Source organism: Eupeodes corollae, chromosome 1 (assembly GCF_945859685.1).
Source record: "Eupeodes corollae chromosome 1, idEupCoro1.1, whole genome shotgun sequence".
NCBI classification, from domain to species: domain Eukaryota; kingdom Metazoa; phylum Arthropoda; class Insecta; order Diptera; family Syrphidae; genus Eupeodes; species Eupeodes corollae.
This window is the reverse complement of record NC_079147.1, coordinates 269,484,657-269,508,291: the sequence shown is the minus strand read 5'-3', so window position 1 is coordinate 269,508,291 and position 23,635 is coordinate 269,484,657. Positions and strand designations below refer to the sequence as shown.

The window sequence follows — 23,635 nt, the reverse complement described above, 5'->3', positions numbered from 1 at the left end:
GATACCAAACTTTCATTGTGTTTTTCAATCAGTCATTAGTTTAACGAAAAAGTCACTTTTCCCTATTTTTTGGAGATTTATCTTCTTAAAATTCGTGTTTCAATCTCAATTCTAAAGCATCCAAAAAAATTTACTTCAAAGTAGATTTCCTTATTTTTGTAAGTTCTTAAAATTTTTTATCTGGAGAAGAAATTTTGAAAAAAACACGTTAAGAAAGGTCTTGTATTATTTCTGTGCATCAAAAGAATAAGATCGAATCGGAGTTTTAAGAATTTAAAGGCAACCTTACATCAAATTGACGATTACTCATTCAATGTTTCTTCTTAAGAATCTCAATCAGTCATAAAGATTAGAAGCTTTTTACGTTAAAATAGAAACAAAAATAAATCAATAATTTAATATTTCAACTTCATTATTTCCATGAAAATGAACTTCAATCAGTTCTAGATTCATAACCTTTTATAAATTTCATCATTTTCTGCAATCCTTGACTAAATAAAATAAAGTAAACATCTTAGCTACAAATTCTCTGTTTACACTTAAAACATATGCAGATTAATTTTGTTTTATGAATAATGAAGATATTTTATCAGTCGAACCCTCAAGCTAATATTTTATGCAAAACTTTATTTACATCTTTCAATTACTTTTTTTTTTCTTTGTTTTAATTTATACTCGTACCTATATTTACATTCTAAATCTTCTAATAGCTTAGCCTTTTTTATATAGATACTCGTATAAAACCATAAACAACAAGTTTCAACAAGAAAATCCTTCTTTTTCACATTATCTCATAAAATCGTAGTTGCTCGTTGTACCCCTAACTTCTAGACCTACCCAAGACGTTTTGATTATTAATTTTCAATGCACGTTTTTACAATATCAATCTATACCACCAACAATGTCATTCATACAATTTCCCGTCTTCAATTCGAATAAATTATTTTTGTATCTTCTATAGTTTGTATATAGTTAAAGCTAAAAGACAAACAGCTATTGGTCTGACATAGTGCAACAAAAGTGCCACTCCTCAAAAAATAAAAACAATTACAACAAAATGGTAAAATAAATCTCCATTCTCTGTCAAATGTGCAGCGAGTCATCGTTGAATTTATTCACTACAGTACAACATTTGCATCTAATCACGTGTTATACTCGAACATATAGTAAGTTCTGTAAAATAGAATCAACCGCCATTTTTGTTGCCTATTTCTCACCATAACCTTGAATTCATAAGCTCAAGACAGGTCTAGCAAATTATCAAAAGGACAAAGATACAAATATTAATCTGAGCGTGCAATTAATGGCTAATGAATCAGTCAGCACTATAATGAGATATTTAGACTCGTACTAATAAATACTTGTTTGAAGTTTTAAGTATATACATTTGCTCACTTAAGATACAAATTATAAAATACTTCTTACAAACGAATCATACCAAACCATAGCACAAGTGGATTTCTGTCATCACAAAGAAAAACAAATATAAATGTAAATAGATACTCTTAAATTAAAAAAAATAAACAAAAATTGTATACAATTGGCAACACTTTTAATACCATTAAATAAGTTTCTATGTTTTCGGTTTCAATTGAATAACTTAAGATTTTTATATATTTAAGATTTTATGTTTTAAAAATTTGAAAAAATAATTACCTTTCACTGTTTACTAAGAAAAAGACAATATAATTAATTATTTATAGCCTTTTGTCCAGAAAACAGTGATGCCACTTCATTATTTTTACCACAAAATTCTGATAAGTTTATTTTATCCCTAAAAACCTTTTTTTAATTACTTTTATTTTCGATGAGTTACTAGAAATTTTTGTATCGATAGAACAGAATTCAAATACAATTTTGGTTCTGACTAAAATTCACTACAAAGTAACCCGATAGATGGCGTTGTGGTCAAGCAAATAAAACATTGTATAGTTAAAGAAGAAGAATGAATTACATTTACTGCGTTTTATATTGTTTTCCTTATACTTCCTCTTCCAAAACGACAATAAACAGCTGTGTGCACTTAGGCGTATACGCACTATTTGATTTTTGTATGTTTTTTTTGCATGTTTTAGTTATTTATTGAAATAAGTTTACCAACCCCGATTGGCAACACTTTTATGTGAATTTTCCCATGACAGCTGCCCGATGATGACGACTATATAAATGCTATCAGAGACGAGGCTTACGTAATGAACCATGTCGACCCACTGACATCGACGTAAAATAAAAATCTTTGTTTTTTTTTTAGATGAACACGATTGTGGAACAACCTGCGGGTGCATTGTATGTTTAAGATTATTCTAAGCTATTTATGATTTCCAAGGTTAGAACAAAACACAAGTGTTACTTCAAGCTTTATTTATTTATTCATTCTTTAATTTACAATACAAAAAATAAAAAATAATCTGTAATGTGTAAATTAAACACAGAAGTTTCTATCTGCACGTTCAAGAGCATGAAACACATTTGTAATATTAATAACTTTAAGAATAAAACAAACTGATAAGTACATTTATTATGACTTTAGCTTGGATTATACTTGCATATGAGTATAAAATAAGTCGTAGCCAATGTAGCACCGCGTCATATTGACAATAAATGACTCGTATAAATACACTACACTGGAGATATAGCGAGCCAATGTGTCTCGGGGGTTTAAGAGAAGGGAATCTTTTAATAGATTGTTCTACACTGTAGAGTAATAGCATCAAATTGATTGATGATAAAGGCACCTATATACCTATGACAACGTATTTCAATTGACATAATAATATATTGGACATTTTTATGTACAAACATACAAACAAACATAAGCGAATGCAGACTATGATGAGTTTGCGTGATTTGGTACGATAATGCGATAGAATTTTTAATTCAAGCCACAAACATGCTATTAAAAGGGTGCTTGCGCTCTAGACATCAAGACTTATAGAGAGGTACAGGTGCATTTTGTTTTTAGATAAAGATAAATGATTGCTTTAATTAGATACAAGTTCATTATTAAAGGTATACATAATTTGTCTTACATTTTTTTCTTTGGACTTTGTCGTACGTGGATTGGAGTTATATCTACTTTTAAGAACCTCAAGTTTATGTGTACTTTGTGTTACATTATTATACAACTTTTGTTTTGTTCTTAATTGGCTTTGAAATAAATAAATAAATAGAAGACAAAATTAACATTGAACTAGTGCACCATGAATATTTATATTTAAGATTGTTTTTCAGTTCAATTTTGAATTTATAAAGATATTAAAGATATGAAATATTCAGCCTGACAAAACAAATGGTATTTCAAAATCTACGCAATATGAAATGAGCATTTTACTCCAATTTATCGTAGCGCCAAAATAAACTCTATCGTAGACGAGAATTCAAAATCTTACTGCTGGTCCTTGAAACCACTTATGCCGCGAGTCAGTATTGGAAATTATTAATAATGCTTAAAGTAATAAATGACAAGACTGTTGTCTTCACGTGTTACTATCAATTTCTAATAACTTAGATTTCTTTTTTATTCAAAATGTCGCTTACAGCGGAAAGGACTCGATTTGTTCGCATCCATAAAAAGCCTTTTGACCTAAAGATTTATCTTCATCGCATAAAACAACATCAAAATAATGGCACCTTTAAGTCAAAAATTTAGTAAAAAGACTAAAATAACTTATTGAACTTTTGATGAAAAATTGAAGTAGAATCTAAATATTTAATTTAATTTGATTGAATTATTTGAAGTCAAAGGTCCTTATCAAATCCCCATTACCACCTGGAAAATCTAATGAAAAAGAAGTTATACAAATTGGGTTTGTTTCAACAAGGTTTTTGAGGCCAATTGTCAAATTTGTGTTTCTTAACAAATTTTAAATCTGTTGTATTTTTAATTTAACATACAAAATAACATTTATTTTGTGTAACATGGAATGAAATTTAAGTTGATATCTTTCTTTTTTCTAAAGACATTTGACTTTGAGTCAAACTTTCGTAAACAACACTGTCGAAAAAACGTTGTTAATCGTTGAAGTCGAGTCAAAAAAAGTCTTATGCCTCACAAGCCTTTTTTTGAAAATACATTTCATTTCAAAGCCCAGTTAGAATTATAAAGAACTTTTTATATCCCTGGTTTTGTAATCGTTTCAATTAAAATCTCAGCTAGCGTTATTAATCCATCCTTACGAATAAATTAAAAAATACACCTAAGACTTAATTTATTCACTTTAACTGCCTACCTAAATGATTGCTTTAAATTATGTTAATAACACCAACAGTATTTCAGTATGCAGGCATGCATACTAAATGCAATGCATGTCTAATTTGTAATATTATTACCTTCTTACAATTTGTAACTCGCCATATCGTATAATTGACAACCTACGTCCTTATAATGTCGAGTTATACAAAGCTTATAGGATAAAATCTTACTTTTGTACCTTACCTCAAAAAACTATTTAATGAAACTAATGATTATCCTCTTGTCGTTGGATGTGACGTCTACACACCCATCAACAACAAGCTCATATCCGATGCACTTAAGTTGTACTTTGTTTTATATTATTATAAAAGCTTATAATAATGCTAAACATTGTCACGCCATCTCACACCTGTGTTATTAATTATATAGGCAAGAAATTGCAACTGCTTGCTATGTGGCGTAAAGCTGATGATGCCATTAAGCTATTCAGGTGGCAGTATATGCAATAGTTTATTATAAATCTTGTATTTGACTATATGACTATTATAGGATAATCTCATTGTTCCATCTAAACCTATCAATCAATGAGCTGCAAGTTCATAAATAAATTCAAAGATTATGATTCTGCTGAAGATTTTCAATGCCAAGATTCTTAATAATGATGTCATATAAAAATAAGGTGACCATATACCATAAACTAATCCTATAATTCTCGAAATTCATAGTCAATTTTTTTAAATTTAATAAAAATAAATTTAACATACGCAAAATAGATTAAATTTGGCCCTCTTGATTTTTGTTTGTTTTTAATGAAGGATAATTTTGGAAAAAGTTAACCTAAGTAAAATTTTTATACTAATTTAATAAAACAAAACATACGCCTCAGTGAACTTTCTTTGAATTGAGAAAATCTATTCAAAAAAGTGTAAGAAATTATATATTTCAATAGGTTATAGTGGCTGTCCAAAATGGAAACGGACACACTTAGGTCAGTTTAAGTTTTCAATAACTTGCCTATAAAATTTGCCAAAAAAAAAATGAAATGTAGGTTTCTTAAAATATCTGTCCAACCAATAATAACATAAAATTCAAATAAGTTCAATTTTTTACATTATGAAGTTAAATAAACTTTTGTATGAATTGAAAGAAAGAGGCTTTGATGCGACCCACAGTGATAAGTTCTCATTCCGTCTAAAAAAATAATAAATACAAAACAAAATAATAAAATAACAAAATATTCATAACAATATTTTGGGTGAGATAAATAATTTGAAGTCAATTTTTTTTTTGTTCTTCTATGACGTGAGTCGAAAATCATTTTTAATCCGTTTTTTGTTGTTTATGTATGTTTTCGAGTTTTTTTTAAGCTTTCAATTGAATTTTTCTAACAAAATTAACTAAATTTTACCAACAATATTTTTAATATGATGAAATAGTTTGATTTCAAAATCTGTTTTTGTCGAAAACCTATTTCTACCAACTTCTTTATTTATTGATAATTTTTATTTTTATATACTAATGCAAATTGAATCCAACACAGCATGAAATCTTTTTAAAGTCAATTATTTCCTTTATTCACGAAATATCGAGAGTCAAACATCAATTTTTAATAATTTTTTGTAGATTTCAATTTGTGTTAAAAAACTGACCGTAAGATTTTACTGAATGTCGAACAGAATACCTTTTTTAAGATTAAATCAGTTTAAAGCCAATATTTTAATTTTTTAAAAGTTGTTTGGTTCGAAAATTAATTTTAACAAGTTTTAGTAATGTTTTATTTTAGGTTTAAATTTTTGTAAAAATTGGTAATTCTTTTTTCTCAAAATTTTCTGAATGTTCAAAAAACAATAACAATTAAAATATTAAATAGTTTAGAGCCAACATCTTTAATTTTTGAAAGGTTAACCAAAATGTTCCTTTTTTTTCAAAATACTATGGTTAAAGAACCACCAACTCAATTTTCTTGAGAGCGCTTCCTGCATATTTCTGTGTTATCATAAGTTGATGTCTCAACTGGTTCCTGAGCTTATGACGACGAACGTACGTACACACGCACCAACGGACATCTTTCTAAATACCTTTTATAGGGTGATTTTTTTGAGGTTAGGATTTTCATGCATTAGTATTTGACAGATCACGCGGGATTTCAGACATGGTGTCAAAGAGACAGATTCTCAGTATGCTTTGACATTTCATCATGAATAGACTTACTAACGAGCAACGCTTGCAAATCATTGAATTTTATTACCAAAATCAGTGTTTGGTTCGAAATGTGTTTCGCGCTTTACGTCCGATTTATGGTCTACATAATCGACCAAGTGAGCAAACAATTAATGCAATTGTGACCAAGTTTCGCACTCAGTTTACTTTATTGGACATTAAACCAACCACACGAATGCGTACAGTGCGTACAGAAGAGAATATTGCGTCTGTTTCTGAAGACCGTGAAATGTCGATTCGTCGCCGTTCGCAGCAATTGGGTTTGTGTTATTCGACCACATGGAAGATTTTACGCAATGATCTTGGTGTAAAACCGTATAAAATACAGCTCGTGCAAGAACTGAAGCCGAACGATCTGCCACAACGTCGAATTTTCATTGAATGGGCCCTAGAAAAGTTGGCAGAAAATCCGCTTTTTTATCGACAAATTTTGTTCAGCGATGAGGCTCATTTCTGGTTGAATGGCTACGTAAATAAGCAAAATTGCCGCATTTGGAGTGAAGAGCAACCAGAAGCCGTTCAAGAACTGCCCATGTATCCCGAAAAATGCACTGTTTGGTGTGGTTTCTACGCTGGTAGAATCATTGGACCGTATTTTTTCAAAGATGCTGTTGGACGCAACGTTACGGTGAATGGCGATCGCTATCGTTCAATGCTAACAAACTTTTTGTTGCCAAAAATGGAAGAATTGAACTTGGTTGACATGTGGTTTCAACAAGATGGCGCTACATGCCACACAGCTCGCGATTCTATGGCCATTTTGAGGGAAAACTTCGGAGAACAATTCATCTCAAGGAATGGACCGGTAAGTTGGCCACCAAGATCATGCGATTTGACGCCTTTAGACTATTTTTTGTGGGGCTACGTCAAGTCTAAAGTCTACACAAATAAGCCAGCAACTATTCCAGCTTTGGAAGACAACATTTCCGAAGAAATTCGGGCTATTCCGGCCGAAATGCTCGAAAAAGTTACCCAAAATTGGACTTTCCGAATGGACCACCTAAGACGCAGCCGCGGTCAACATTTAAATGAAATTATCTTCAAAAAGTAAATGTCATGGACCAATCTAACGTTTCAAATAAAGAATCGATAAGATTTTGCAAATTTTAAAGTTAAAAGTTCTCAAGCTCTTAAAAAATCACCGTTTATTTAGATTATAGGATCCTTAAACGTCAAGAAATGTCAACATTTGCAATCCTACAAATGGGACCGATAATAATAACTTCCTATGGGAAGCTTATGAAACAAAGATTTCTTGTACATACAAAGAATGGGAAACAATTTTTGTCAGCTCGAATTTTTACGAATTTAATTATTATGTTCAAAATAATGGTAGTTTTCTTACGAATCCAATCCCAAATTATAAAAAAAATACATACTGAATAATTTCTAGACATTAATTTTACAATCGAATCGAATATGTTGGGAACTAATCAAGAATTTGACTTCAAACTCATAAAAATACTAACAATATATTTTTGTTTTTCAATTTTAAAGACAACTAAAGATCAGTTACTTCTTAATTATAAAATGATCCACATTTTCTATACTTTTTTTATTTTTAATAAAGTTTAAATTAAAAGTACTGAATGGTCAACTCATTTAATATATTTATTTTTTTTATTGGTTGGTTTAATTTTTTCTGAAATCTTAAATATTTAAAGGTGTTGAAAACTTCAAGATGTGCTATAGTTCAATTAAAACTATCATCAGTCATATTAATTTTAGGTGTAATGTCCTCTAAAAAGATACTTCATCAAAAAAATTCTAAAAATAACTATCTTATTTTTTTGTCTTCATTTTTATTTTTGTTATAAAGGTTCTTAAAATTTATGATAACCCACTATAATGCAATAAAACACCCTTTTATTATAGTGTCATCGTGCATAATGCATTATACATGTTGAACAATTTATTATATTTCTTTTCAACTATAGCTCCAGCTCCAGAGCTCCTTATAGCTCCATGAACTCTATTCTGTGTCTTGTCTTTTATTCGAGAAAAATAGAATAGAAAAAATAAAAAAAAAAAAACTCTAAAACTTAAATGGGAAAAATTTTATTATTTTATTATCTCTATCTTCTTGTTCGCGTAGAAAGCTATAAAATATGAAAAATATAAAATATATAGTATAAGTAGGTACGTTATAGTTTTATGGTACTTTTTCTTCATCATCAGAGTCTTTGCTTTACTTTTTGTTTTGTTCTTTTTGATTCTCATTAACTCCGAATAAAACTCTGTTTTAATAGAATGATGATTATTGTACTTAATTACAATTAAAAACAAGAAAGACAGTGACATTTATTATTCTTCTTCGTTTGCTTACTGCTATTTTATAGGTTAAGTGTACTTATTTGTGTTTTTATTGCTAAGGTAGTTTTCATAATGAGATAAAATATATCATTAAAAAAAAACACAGCTAACATCTTAGGATATTTTTGTTTGTGTTTTTTAAGGTTCTCCAGTATTTCAATTCCCGCCACCATCAAGTCCTTCATGCAGTGCTCATAGTCCTGGATCATATACTGGGGGGGATGTGTTCTTTCCGCGTGGACGTAGTACGCCAAGATCACCAAGGAATAGCTTTGGCGATGAGGCGGCCTTCTTTCGTCAACAACAGCAACAACAACAACACAACCAATCACAACAAACACCGAGATTAAGTCGCCATACAACAGATGCTGCCAGACGGTAAATAAGATTATTTTGTTAAATTTTATCTTAAATTCATTATTTTAATAAATCAAATACATACCCTTTTTCATTTAAAGAAAATTAAAATTATATGAAAGGAAATCGAGCTTAAAAGTTTTGTTAGATTATTTTTTAAAGCTGCTTGGAGCAAACATAAATAAATTACGATAAAATTTCATTAACCTCATTAATAAAAAAAATTAACTAAAGCATTTTTGTATTTATCAAATACCAAACCTCATTCTTCATTTTTAATTATTTTCTATCTACTATTTTGTATTTTTCTTTTTTCCAGTTCAAGGCTAATATCAACTGGAGAAGACGATAATGAATGCCTTAGCGAACATGAAACTAGTTGGGATGAGTTCGACGAACGTTATGACAATTTTACCGCGGGACGTGAACGCTTGCAAGAGTTCAATGGCCGAATACCGCCACGTAAAAAGAAAAAGGACATCCCAAAACCAAAGCCCAAGTCTAAGGTGAGTTTTTTTTTTTGTTTGTTGTAAACAAAATCTTAACCTAGTGTAACGAATTCATTGTTGACTGCAACAAGATGTGTTAGCCCCTCTTTTTAAAAAGTACTTGATCTTAACACAGACTACAATGTGTCTCCTGAGAATTTTTATAAGAGTTGCCAGATTGCATGGTCTTAGAGTTGCAAAAATTCTGATTACGCAAACTTTATGCATTTAATAAAATAAAATCAATCAATGTCGAAAATAAGGAAACTTTGTGCTCTAAAATTCTGTGAAAACATTTTTGCTTTAAAAATTTTAGTAGGAATTAAAAATGCTCATAGATTTAAAATTTTGAACTAACCAAAACGTTGTTTCAACATTGTTTTTCATAGGCCGTAAAAAAAGTGTACTCAATGAAAATGCCATAGGTTCAAAATTTTTAATTCACTAAAATTTTGTTCCAAAATTTTCTAAAAATCATTTACAAAATCTTGTACCAAAAAAAAAATAGCTATAAATGTATTCTGCAGGTACAAAAGATTGGTTTTAAAGAAATATATGGAAGTATTACAGTTCTGAACATAGTCCAAATTTTGCAAAGATGTTTTGGAAAACAAATTGTTCCTTTATTTCTGAACTAATATAACGAATATTTGGTATTAAAAAAATGTTTTTCATTTTCCTAAAGAATTTTTCAAGTTTTACGCCCTGAGCTTCAAATATAGTATTTTTAATTTCAAAGCAGTTTGAAACAAAATTCAATTCAAACATTTTAGAATTGAAGTCTATAAAATTTTGGTATGTCGAGCTTTGGATGCGTAGAAAATGTTTTAGTATTATTTTGGCTTGCAAATATTTTGGGTACGAGTTACTGATTCGAAAAGTTTCGAGCACTGATTTTGAAATTTGGTATTAGTGAAGAAATTTTCAACAAACCTTTGGAAAATATTCTATTCCGTTTGTAAAAAAATCTTCAATTAATTTTAAATTTCTAAAAAAGGTACATATTTTGTGTCGAAAAGAGAATTGTAAGTTCTAAACACTGAAGTATGAATTTCATTTTAGATATAATTTGGAACAAATTTCATTTATGAGCAGCAGTAAAAAAATATCTTCAATTCTGTACCAATTTATTTTTTATTAAATTCGTACTCCAAATTGTTACGAATTTCAGAGCTTTTTACCACAGAAGTTTTAGAAAAATGTGTTTTTATTATTTTGACTGAATTTTGATGAAACTGGACTTGTAAATTATTTGGGTACAATTTTTAATTCGTTGAGTTTCAAGCACTGGAATTCAAAATTTGGACTTTATTATTCGAGCAATTTTTAACTAGGAAAAAATTATATGCTGTTCCAAAACTCGTAAACTAATTTTAATTTTCTAAAAATTCGATGAAAATGTAAATGTAAATGTACATATTTTTTTGTAAGGTCTTTGTCAAATTCTAAACACTGGAGAATGAGTCTTGAATTTTATTACTAATGAAATTTGGGTCAAATTTATAGTGATTGAAAAATGTCTTAATTTCTGTACCAAATTTTTCAAGTTATATTCTTACTCTAAATTGTTACGAATTTGGCTTTCTATAAAAGTTTTTGAACATAAATTTGGTTATACAATTTTTCAGAACTTTGTATATAATGGTATTAAAATATCGGCTTATCGTACCATATGGAAATCAAATCTGGCAACTCTATCGTAACGATGAATATACAAACGAGAAGGGTAATTTTATGCGCGCACGTTTAACATGTACTGCGCAATTAGTTTTATCGCAATTTATTTCTTACAAAAAAAAATAAGAAAAATTAAATTCATTCTCAGTCCATCTAAACGTAGAGTTACTGTGGGGAGCAGTTAGGAAGGGGTTAGGGAAGGGTATAGGTTGCAATTTTTCTGCGCGTTTCAGGGCGCATTTGATTGGAAGTGCGAGTGACACGAGTTCTTTTGTGTTTTAAGTTTCCAAGCTCAACTCAGCTTAGCTAAGGCTCGCTGCTGGCTGTCGGGTATCTCTCTGGACGTAATATTCGTTCGTAAATCGTAATACACGAGTGACTATGAGTATCTTATGGATACGAACGAAGTAGATACTACGTGTATCTTTTCTGGTTTTGTTCCTTCGTTAAGAAGTTTTTTTTATTTTTTGTTGTTGTCTGTATTCTTTTTGATCATTAAAAATAAAAAAAACTTTTAACAGTTGTAAGACGTATTTAGGAAGGTATGTGTATATAGTATAGCGTACATTCAAAGAACACGTGCATTTTCTTTGGTGCATGCTCTCGTTGACCCCTATCGATATTTAAATAGAGGTTTTTATTACTCGAATCAAGCTGTAGAACATGTGTGTCATTGAAGAGCTTCTATCTCCTATAGCTTGATTCTTTAAGACTCTATGCATATACAGTGCACAGATATAGAATAATATCGGCAGAGGAGAACTCGCAGCAGGCTTGAGGTTTTTGTTTGTTTGTTGAGTTCTTTTTTTTCTGTTGTATTTTTAGTTCTTTATTTTTTGGGGTTAAACTAAATGCTCTGTAGCACGGTGATTTATTAAGCTTAGTTAACTTTGTATTGGCTTGACTTTATATTAATGTTTTTTTTTTTTGTATTTTTATTATTGTGTTGATTGGGTCAAGATTTTAAAAGGTGTCTTGAGTTACATAGGTAGGTATCGAATTTCAAGGATTTTCTAATTGCTTCGGATAATCTGATTGTTTTGGTCGTTAATTCTTAATTTATTTCTTATAATAAATTTATATGTGTATAAGCATGTAGCCATATTGGGATATGTGAATTATAGAAACAGTCATTTGGTGTAAGTTGAAAAAAAAAAACATTAAACTGTAAGGGTTAAAAAGGGGTTTATCAGCCACGGTTTATGTCAATACATGAAATGTAGAATTCACAACAAAATTTCAAAGGTTTCAATTATTTTAATAAAAATTGGGCTATTTTTGACGAAAAGAAAAAATCCTGAGCTTCGAAATAAGTTTTTAAACAAACTTAAATGAATAAGCAAACAAATTAAAAATTACAGAACATTTTATTTCTTCTTCTTCAAAAAAAGTTAGGGTGGCCAAGTCACGAAAATGCCATGAAGTCAATCCTTAAAAAATTTGATCTTAAAGTCAATCACCATTCCTTCTTAAGATTTTAGAAATATGGATTCATCTGTCTCTTCAAATTCTCTAACAGTCTATACCTTTCAATCATCTCTATAATGGAGGTTTAATATCCATTTTTGCTGGGTGCCGGACCACAGAGACAATCTGAACAAATTTTAAAGCGGATGAACTCTTCAGAAATGATGCAGTACAACCCAATGCCTTCTACCACGTTTGGCTAATTCTGGCATACCAATTGCTACATTTAAACTATTGCTAATTCAAGTCGCTATGAAGAAGGCACACACCAGATGGAATACCACAATAAAAAACACGAAAAATATCTGGCTTACACTGGATGAAAAGGTCTTAAGGTACATTCTAACTCCAAGCAAATCGCATATAAGCTCTTGAATCGGTGTCATAACAGGGAACGGTGTAATCGTAATCCCAAATGACTTTCATAGAAGCTGTATGGATGGAGAAGAGAAGAAACCAGTTTTTCTACTCCTCTGAACATATCCTGCTCTAGCTCTAAAACCTATAGTAGAATTCTTCTAAAACCATCTAAATGATCTTAATAATAATAACATAATCAGTCTTTCACGTTTCGTACAGGACTCAAACTGATTTCAGTAGGCTTAGAAGAGAGCCTGAAGATTCTTGTCGTATTACAATGGGCCATTAAACTGGTCTAAGAGTGTCCTACTCCATCACGGAAAACCACTTTAACCTAACCTCACCCTTCTCAAATTAGTCGTTCGGATTCGGCTTAAAACTGTAGGTCCCCTCCATTCATGACAACAGTACTTGCAAACAGGAATGGTTTAGAGTAGGAAGTTCTCAACGGACTGTTGCTAAACCTAATTTATTTATTTATAACCGGGGATGTCATATGAAAGCATTGTTGTCGAATCAACTTTAATTTTAAACATCATGATAAAAATAATCTTTAAAAAAACTTTTACTATATTTTTTAAACAACGGTTTTAGGAGATTTAGGATTTGCGCAATCAAGTGCTTTTAAAATATGTTTTTATTTACTTTTCTCGTTCTAAGATATGTACAAATTTGTTAAACACTGCGTTGCTAAAATCGACATCAAAACTATAATTATTATTGATATAAAGTGCCCTGAAAAAAAAGTACGGAAATACCCTTACATCTGTTGTTTCTCTCATAAATTACAATCATCACCATGCAATGGCGATTCATAATGATTTACAAGCAATTAAACCCACATTTTGTGTCATAAAAGCAACAAAATAAAAATAGAACACAGAATTTAAATATCCACAAAATAATTCAAAAAATAAACTCATTATTGTCACCCGCGTGGCTAACTTTATGATGCTGGTTCCAATTCTATGACCCATGGTGGACGAAAAAAGAAATTATTAATATGTTAATGTGCAGGACAAGTGTCGCGTTACGCATTCAATCAAGCGCATTCAACAGCATTTGATTCGTGCTCCCTTTTATATTGTTTGTATTTATTTAGTCAAAGTCTCTGTCCACTGGAAAAACCAACCACCTCAAACCTACGAATTTCCCTTTCCTATATTTTCATATTCATCATTATTATTTTCATCATCATAATCATCGTGAAAAAAAAGTAACAAACTTTTCTTTTTATTTTGTGTTTCGATTTCCGTCGTCCATTATGGTCATTCATGTGTAACTAATCAAGAAATGCCTCGCATCGCAACAAAAACGCACAAGTGTATTATTAAAATAATTATCAACGATTGTGTTGGATTCATTTTATGAGCCATTATGACCACCAAGGGATTTACTAGATTTCCTCCCTTCCCACAAAAAAAAAAACAAAAAAAAAGTATCTATAATTCACTTTCATGTCCTTTAACACACATTACGGTTCTATGAACAATGGAAAGAGAACATCCTCTTTATATAAATGTCCTTATGGACTCCTTAGGTAGACACTGGAACTGACTCTGACTCTAGCTCCGATGGTGTGTCCTTTTTCTCGATGATTTGTTATAATATCGAGTGCATAGGATTTTTGTGAACTTGTTTAATGAATTATTATAGATACTTTTATACTTCTGTCTTCTGAACCTGAACCCTTGTCCCTTGTGTCATGTGATTTGCGTCCTCGTCGGTTGTACAGGAAGCACGAAAGTAGAGCACGATATTCGTGTTTTTGTTTCTTGAGTTCGAGTTGCCTTCATGATGTAACATCATTATAAGGGTCAATGGATGTGGGTTGTTTGTATAAATGTGATAGAAAAATAGGTTGATAGTGATTTTGTGGCACTTAATTGTTTTTTTTTCTTCTGTTTCTTACTGTTGGATAAAATATTATTATTTGTTTAAGGATAAAAGTGGATTTTATTTGACCCATTAATAAGGTAGTCCAAAATATACTTATTCATCAGGAGGGTTTGATGAATATGGTTAGGGTTCTTGGGTAGAAAATAAACTACGATAATCTTAAGATTTATGGGGATATTTCCTTAGAACAATTATCGCAATTTTTAATTTTATTTCGGACATAATATTTTTAATGGGATTGTCTTCAAGACACATTTTTGAAAAGAGAAAAGAGTATATTCGTATAACCATTGATTTTCTATAAATTAAAATTTATACAACTCACACTTTGATAATGTCGTCACTTCAAACAGGAGTTTTCCAACAAAAATTGTCACTTTGAAATTTAAAATACCGATTATTTTTAAAGGAAATTAATTAAAATTAATTTTATTGAAGAGAAAAAGTTATGCCAACTACAATTAAAAACGGCTGCATTTCCTTGATAGATCCAAGAATAACATCTTTAAGGTATATTAAGCATCTAAAAGGTGTTAAATCTCTGTGGCCAATTGTGAAACCCCTCCCAAGAAATACGAAAATATAAACTTCGACTGTTTTTGACCTGGAATTTTTAACTTACCATGTTAAGTTCTTGTAATCGATGCGAAATTTTTTACATTTCTCGAAGTTTCAAGGTCTTTAGAATCTAAATAAAAGATTTTTAGAGATATGTCTGTGTGTTCGGGAAGCTTTTGCGACGTCCATATCTCAAGAACCAGTAGAAATATTAACTTCAAGCAAATATTTTATACAGGTAATAATACAGAAAGATGCAGAAAGGACTCTCAAAAAATAGAGTGGCTGGTTGATATTTAAAAAAAAGGAAAAATGTTAGTTTACCCAAAATATCTCACTAATAAATAACGCTAGCGACTTGAATTTATTTCTTTATTTTTTAGGGTGACGTGCTACCAAACTATATGTAATATAATTTTCAAAAAAAATCGTAATGATAGGGTTTTTTATAAATCAAAAAAAGACGAAAAAAAATATTGGTGGAATATGAACGAAAAATGATTTTATCTCTAAAATTTTTTTTGTTTGCATCAAAAAACAATGTTTTTGTCATCTGCTCAAAATTTTGGTAAAAATCAAGATGATGGTATAATTTTACTTAAAAATGATTTTTGACTAATATATTTCTTAATATATTAATTAATCCTCAAAAAACAGACCTCGTCCTTTTTACACGGAAATACAAGATCCCAGAAATTGTACCTCCTTCAATAAAAGGTGTACCACTAATTTTTACCAATGAAGCCAAATATCTTGGTTTGATATTGGACATACAATCAAGTTAGACACCTAACATTCAGGAAAGAGTTAAGAAAGCTACAATAGCTCTTTTCACTTGCAAGAAAACCATAGGAAGCAAATGGGGTTTTCAATCTCGCATAACCTATTGGCTATACATCGGTCATCCGACCAATACTTATGAACGGGGTTGCAGTATGCTGGACTGCCCTGGAGAAAGTCACATACTACGACAAACTCAGCAGAGTCCAACGCACTGCATGTCTCTGCATAAGCGGGGCATTGAGAACCACACCCTCAGCAGCGTTAGACACTCTCCTCCATCTGACACCACTCGAAATCTTCAGCAAACAAGTGGCAGCGAGTACAGCGATAAGACTCAACACCTCATCTCAATGGACCAACAACAATGTGGGGCACTCCATCATTTTGAACCTTTTCGGTTCTATACCAAAGTACATAGACTACACTATTTCTAAACCCCAATTTGGAAAAAACTTTCAGGCATCCATTCAGACAAAAAACTCCTAGATGACAAAAGCAGTCATGTTTATACAGACGGATCCAAGACCCTAATTATTGTAGCGTGTTCCAAGCGGAAATTTTAGCTATCAAAGAGGTCCTCTTCTGGCTAAGAGAAAACGTGCTAAAAACTTCTGATATCTGCATCTTCTCTGAAAGGCTGTTATTTAATCTCTTGACAGTGCCTCAACCAAATCTCAAACGGCCCTCGATTGTCGATCAACTCTTATGGAGATAGCGCAGCAATTTAACATTCACCTCTGTTCTGTGCCGGGCCACAGAGACATCACATTAAATTGTATAGCCGATGAACTCGCTAAAAATGGAACCGTCATACCTATTTCACCTGAAAGGGGGAAGATAGGTATACCGGTAGCTACATGTAAACTTCTTCTAAAAGGAACAGCACTTGACCTAAAGCGCTCTAAAGACCTGTTATGACAAAACAGACTTCATATAATCTCCCTAATAGGTGTCCTTACGGGACACTGTCTTATAGGCAGACATGCAATACGACTTGGTGTAGCCTCAAATGACTTCTGCAGGAGCTGTATGGACGAGGAAGAAGAGGAAATAATCTCTCACCTTCTTTGAACTTGACCTGCTCTTTCACTAAGACGCAGACTTCATCTGGCAGACTACCTTTTTGATACTCCCAGTGAACTAGCTCAAGAAGATATTTGATATCCTTTTATCCAATATCTTCTTCGTTTTATAAAAAGCTCAAAATGGTTCGACTAGTAAGAAGTAATTCTCTAGATTCATGTGGTATCACAATGGGTCTTTTCTCTTAGCCTAAATGTGTGGATTCTGTATCCGCAGCCACTTAAACCTAACCCTAAGATTTTGGCTTCAAACTAATTTCATCTTATAAAAAAATATTGTTTCCAACATCCAGTATAATTTTTAGAAAAAAACGAATTGACAGTTTTCTTACAAAATGTAAAAACATGGATTGATTGATTTTCGACTTAAATAACTTTTTAAAAATTGAAGATATTGGCCTTAAACAAAATTCATCTTACAAAAACTAAAGTTTTTAATATTAAGTAAGATTTTGGGAGAATAAATATTTTTTTTACAAAAAATAAAAACATATGAAAAATAATAAAAAAAAAAACTTTCAAAAAGTTAAAAATATTGACTTCAAAGTCATTTAATTTTTTTTTTTATTTTTTTTCAACATGAGTAACAATTTTTACGAAAATTCGAATTAACATTTTGTTTACAAAAAATGCAAACCTTAAAAAAATGATATTGGACTCAAATATCTTTTTCAAAAACTAAAGATTTTGACTTAACACTAATTTCATCGTATAGAAAATATTGTTTTCGATCTTTAACAATTTATAGAAAATCCAGTAGACAATTTTTCATAAGAACAAAAATTTACAAAAAATAGTGCACGAAATTCTGAAAAATTGATGTTCGATTCTCGATATCTCGTCAATAAATTAAAGTATTGACTTTAAAAAATTTCATTCCATGATAATTTTTCTAAGAAAAATCAAATCTGTGTGCTTTTAAAATTGGTAAAAATTGATTTTCGACTAAAAATCCCGTTAAGAAAATCAAATTTTGAAATCAAACTATTTCATCACATGCAAACATTTTTTTTTGAAATTTTCAGGTAATTTTTTAGAAAAATTTAACTAAGGAATTTTTGAACAAAACGCAAAAATCTAGAAAAAACAACAATAAACTGGTAACAAGTAGTTTTCGAAGAACTATGAAATATATTGACTTAAAATTATTTATCTAACACAAAACACTGTTATGAAAGATTGAATGGGATATTATCAGAGTGAGGAAGCAACCCCGCCTATTTTTTTAATGTATTTTAACAGTGTCAATAAAGAGTTGAAGAGTTAATTGTTTGTTGTCTGTTTCAAATATGACACCTTCAAATTTGAAAGCTTCTTAAATAGCCGACTTTATATACAATGACACCTCTTTTTGGACAACAAAAAAACATTAGTAACAATTAAATGAATTCAATGAAGTCTTGACATAAGACTTCTTAGAAAACTCCACCACAATTGGAATCTTATCTTAAATTAATTGGGTTTGTCCTAAGTATTATAAAATCTGACAATGACAATGACAAAAAAGTGAAATTGATCCTTTAAAACTTAAATTCAAACTTTCACACAGTAAAATAGAATTTTAAACACTTTTATCTTTTTGTTTTTTTAATTTCAGGAGCAAAGTTTTACTTGGCCAACCGTTGTCACAGTATTCGTTGTTGCCATGGGTTGTGGTTTTCTTGTTGCTCGATGACTTTAAAAATTAATTGAAATATTAAACTAACCCCATCATAATCCAACCGTTGGAGGAATAAATCACCATTCGGAAAAAAAGAGAATAAAAGAAAAGTTTCATCAAGAAAACAAAAATGGACTTTTTTTAAATTTGTATTCGAAACAAGCAGCAGAATCAATTAATAATGATTTATATCTGAATGATAAATTAGCAACGTTACTAACATCCACACAGCATACAAAAAGACAAAAGGAAAACAACAACAACAACAAAAATTATAACATTTAAAAAAATAAAATAAATCCTGCCTGTGAGCCCATCCGCAACACACAAAAGGACTCCTACAAACAAAAACAGAAAACAATAAGTATTGATTTTTATATTGTATTTATATGTTTTTGTTTTTCTAAATAATTTTTAAATTAGAAAATTAACAATAAATACAGAAACAAAAAACAACAACAAAATACAACTCTTACGTACAAATAAATAAATAAACTAAGAAACCAACAACAACAAAAATTACAAAAAACATACAAATTTTGAATACTTTTTATATGAATTTTTCGAATATTTTTACTTCTGCATACAAAAACAGAAAAAAAAAACGAACAACAAAAACGCTTTTGAACTTGTTTTTTAAATGCGCAATAAAACAACAAATAGAAATATAAAATTAATTTTTTAGATGAATTTTTGTATTTTATATACTGCCATAAAATAAAAGTTAAAACAAACAAAACAAAAATACTCAGTATTTCAATTGAATTATATTTGTAAGAGTTTAATTTTAAAAAATAAAATAAAATACTTAAAAAATATAAAAAAACAATTTAAAACAAAATGAAGTGTGTTAAATATTTTGTATTGATTTTACAATTTTATATAAACTAAACACAGTCTCAAACCATGATAGCAATCGCTTTTTCATTCATTAAAAACAAAATAAAAAAAAAGTAAATCTAAGTGTAATAAATAATCAAATTAAAAAATTTAAAAATAATTCGAAAATATTCCAAAAAATTTCGAAAACTTTTTTATAGGGTGAAACGACAAGACACTGCGTTCAAAAGCTCGTGGAAGGTACTTGGATTTTATTTTGTTTTATTTGTGTCCTTTTTTCAGTTGCAATTTACATTACACGACGATCCTTCGAATATGATGTGTTTTAATTTTTCAATTATTAATACGAATCAAAAAACAATGCTTTTTTGATTCCTTCCAATATCTTCCACAAGCGATCGTTCTTTGGTTATTCAAAGTTCGATCCATTAATCCGGTGTTATTCACCTTAAACCCAAAGCAATTGTGATTATACTTAAAAAAAAGAAATCAATTAATATTGAAATTAAAAAATCAATTATAAAAAAAGTATTTTTGAAAATTAAATTAAACTAAATGTTAACTTGGTGATATTTAAAATTTCACTTAACATTTTATAAAAATATAAACAAACAAAAATTTAAACATTTTTTGGTCATTTTTGACAAGATGAGGTGCTAAGAAAAAAAAAAATTTGAATTATTCCCTCAATTTGTTTATTTTGTTTTTTTTTATAAATAAATATTTCTTTAAAAACTTTAATTAAAACGAGTTAAAATAATTTTTTTTTAAATTAGAATAATTGTTTTCAGTTTTCAGTTTTTTAATTATATCTTTTTGTATTCTCAATTTTTTATTATATATATTCAATTAAATTTTTTCTATATAAAAGAAATTATATTTGTAATTTAGTTTCAATTTATTTTTGTTTTTTAATAATTTTTAAAAATATATGTAATTTAAGAAATAAACATTTTTTTTCATAAGCTTATACAATTTCAAATATAATTTTATTTCAATATATAATTTTTGAAAACGGCATAGAAGAAGTGTTGAAACTGCCATTGTGATGATTTTATTTTTAAAAGTTATATATTAAACTTAATAATTATAAAAATACATTCTGTATTTTTATTTGCTTTTAATTTCAGTGAATTGTAGAAAAATTATCAAATATTAAAATCTTATTAATGCTTAGTAGATGAATTTAAATCTTATTTTATTTTTACTTTTGTTAATATCGATTTTTTTAATTTTCCTTAAATATTAATTAAAAATTAAGTTTAACGATAGTTACATGTGAATTCTTATTCTTAAAGCACAAGAAATGGAGGGATTTTTCTTTTAAGTTTATGTAAATAATGTAAATCTTTATAATTTTATGAAAATATAAATTTTCAAAACTTTGGTTTTCATTGTGAATAAAAATATTGAGTCATATGGAAAAGAAAGTTAAGAGGTTGTAATGGTTTTCTTGGAAACACATTTTTGGGTAGTTTTTGTAAAAAATTTACAAGACCTAAAAATTGTAAATTCTCAGCACTGGAACCCTGAAAGGATTAAGAGTTACTCAAATTTCTTTCCAAAGCAAAAACCATATTTAAAAAAAAACCTTTAAATAAACATTTAAAATTTGCTGAACAAACCTTAAAGTTAGATGACTTTTCTGTGTTCAATTTTGAGTTTTTATTTGAAATAATTCCAATAAATTTAAACTTAAAACAAAAATCCCTTAAAAGACATTAAAATAATTAACTTAGAAAACTTTAAAAAAAAAATGACCTTGTGCTCTAAGGATAACAACGAACAGACTTTCAAATTGGTCTCAATAGTAATTTACTCTGTTCAACAAAAAAAAACCAACACATAAATAAATATTTTAAGTTTAATATATAAAAATATTAGTTTATTTTTTTAGTAAATCATTTCCATTTCCATCAATAGTAATGGCATCAATATTAAAATTATATTGTTTCAGTTGACATTAAATATTTTCATTAGTTTTTTTTATTGAAAAGTTCATTTTTATTAATTTGTTTGACTTAATTTTTTTATAAATTACTTTCATTTATTTAAATTTCTCTCATTTTATATAATTTCAAATATATTTTTCCTGAATGTTTTGAAGGCTCATTGAAGCGTAATGTGATCATATTATTAAAAAATTTTAGTTTTTGAAAATTGTTAGAACTCTAAAGAAAAGAAATTTTTTTTGGGAACGAGAAAAGACCAAAATATGATTACAAAATACTAAATTTTGAAATAAGACATTTTTGCTACTTTTAAAAAAGTGTACATACAAAAAAGCTTCACTAATCAAAAATTCTCTCACAAAATTCATATTCCATTCAAATTTATAGCAATTTAAAAAATTACACTAAATAGATCAAAAATTTTCTAAAATTATTGTCAAATGAGAAACAAAGCAACAAAAAACTAATCGAAAATATTTAAAGTACGAATTCAATTTTTTAATAAAATTTATACAAAAACAACAAAATAACAACAAACAAAAATTTATATAAGAAATACAATTTTTTTGTTAAACAAAATGAAAAAAAAAATAAATAAAATATATAAAAATTCTAATCGATATTAAAACAATTCCCAAAAAAATGTTGATCTCAAACTTTTTTTAAAAATAAAAACACAAATTTATACAAATAAATAAAAAAAAAAACAAACAAAAATACATGAATAAATAAAAGATATATTATATGTTTACACAAAGCAATTTAAACAAAAGAAAAAAACAAAATCAATACAAAAATAAACACAAAAAATCACACTTAAAGTGATGATTTTGGGTTGTACATATTTTTATTTTATTTTTATAATAATATAAGTTTAGTTTAAACATTGGTTTCAGAAAAAAATATACAAAATAGCTAAATATGGTCTTTTGAATAAAATAAATGCAATAATTAAAACTTGTTGTTCTTTTGTAAATTTTATATTCAATTTGACTAAGACAAAAATTGTTATTTTGTGTCAATAGTTTTCAAATGATCTCTTGAATTTGGCTCAAAAATATTTAAAAATAAATCTTTTGAAAAATAAAAACAAAATATTATTTAAATAAAGGTTGATAGAGCATTTTTTTTTTTTTTAAATTAAGAAATTACAAAAAGCAATTCAAATAATTCCGCTTGTTACAATCGAAGAATTATATTAATTAAAAATTACGATGTTTTTTAATTATTTGGTCTCAAAAAGGTTTGCATCGACAAATTGTACAAATTTCACAAAAATAAATACAAAATATACACAAAAATAAAGACTAAAATGCATATTTCATCCAGTAAATATAAACAAATTAAAAAAACAAAAAAATTATATAAAATTTCATATGCTACTTGCTGCATTTTATTTGTATATATTATATACTTTTACATTTATACAAAAATGAAAATTTATTATAAACAAAAAATAGATAAGTAAATTAGTTTAATTTTCTGTTCGTAAATTTGAAGATTGATGATTGGATTTTATAGAAATCCGTTACAAAAATCATTAACATTTCAAAATTTACGAATAAAAGCATTTTTTATATAAATGCAGCCAATATTTTTTGTCTTCTGAACTTTTATTATTTTGTAATTGTTTGTAAGTAAATCAATTTGTATATTATTATTTTTTTTTAAATATCGAAAAAGAAAAGAAGTGAATTCTTTTTATTAAATAATTTTTATTTTAATAAATATTAAGAGTATAATTTTTGTTGAATATTTGAATGTTGTAAACATAGTTGATAAGATTT

The 23,635-nt window shown here is 28.4% G+C and overlaps 1 protein-coding gene across 1 annotated transcript in view; it reads left to right on the top strand.

Moving 5' to 3' along the window:
* Positions 1-23,208, top strand: part of LOC129954170 (cell death protein hid) — a 56,142-nt gene extending 32,934 nt beyond the window's left edge. The window contains exons 2-4 of the mRNA XM_056067901.1: positions 8,869-9,103; positions 9,402-9,588; positions 18,994-23,208. Of these exons, the coding sequence (XP_055923876.1) occupies positions 8,869-9,103; positions 9,402-9,588; positions 18,994-19,071 (500 nt within the window). The 3' untranslated portion in view covers positions 19,072-23,208. The remainder of the gene's footprint in view (positions 1-8,868; positions 9,104-9,401; positions 9,589-18,993) is intronic.
* Positions 23,209-23,635: the final 427 nt, after the last annotated feature.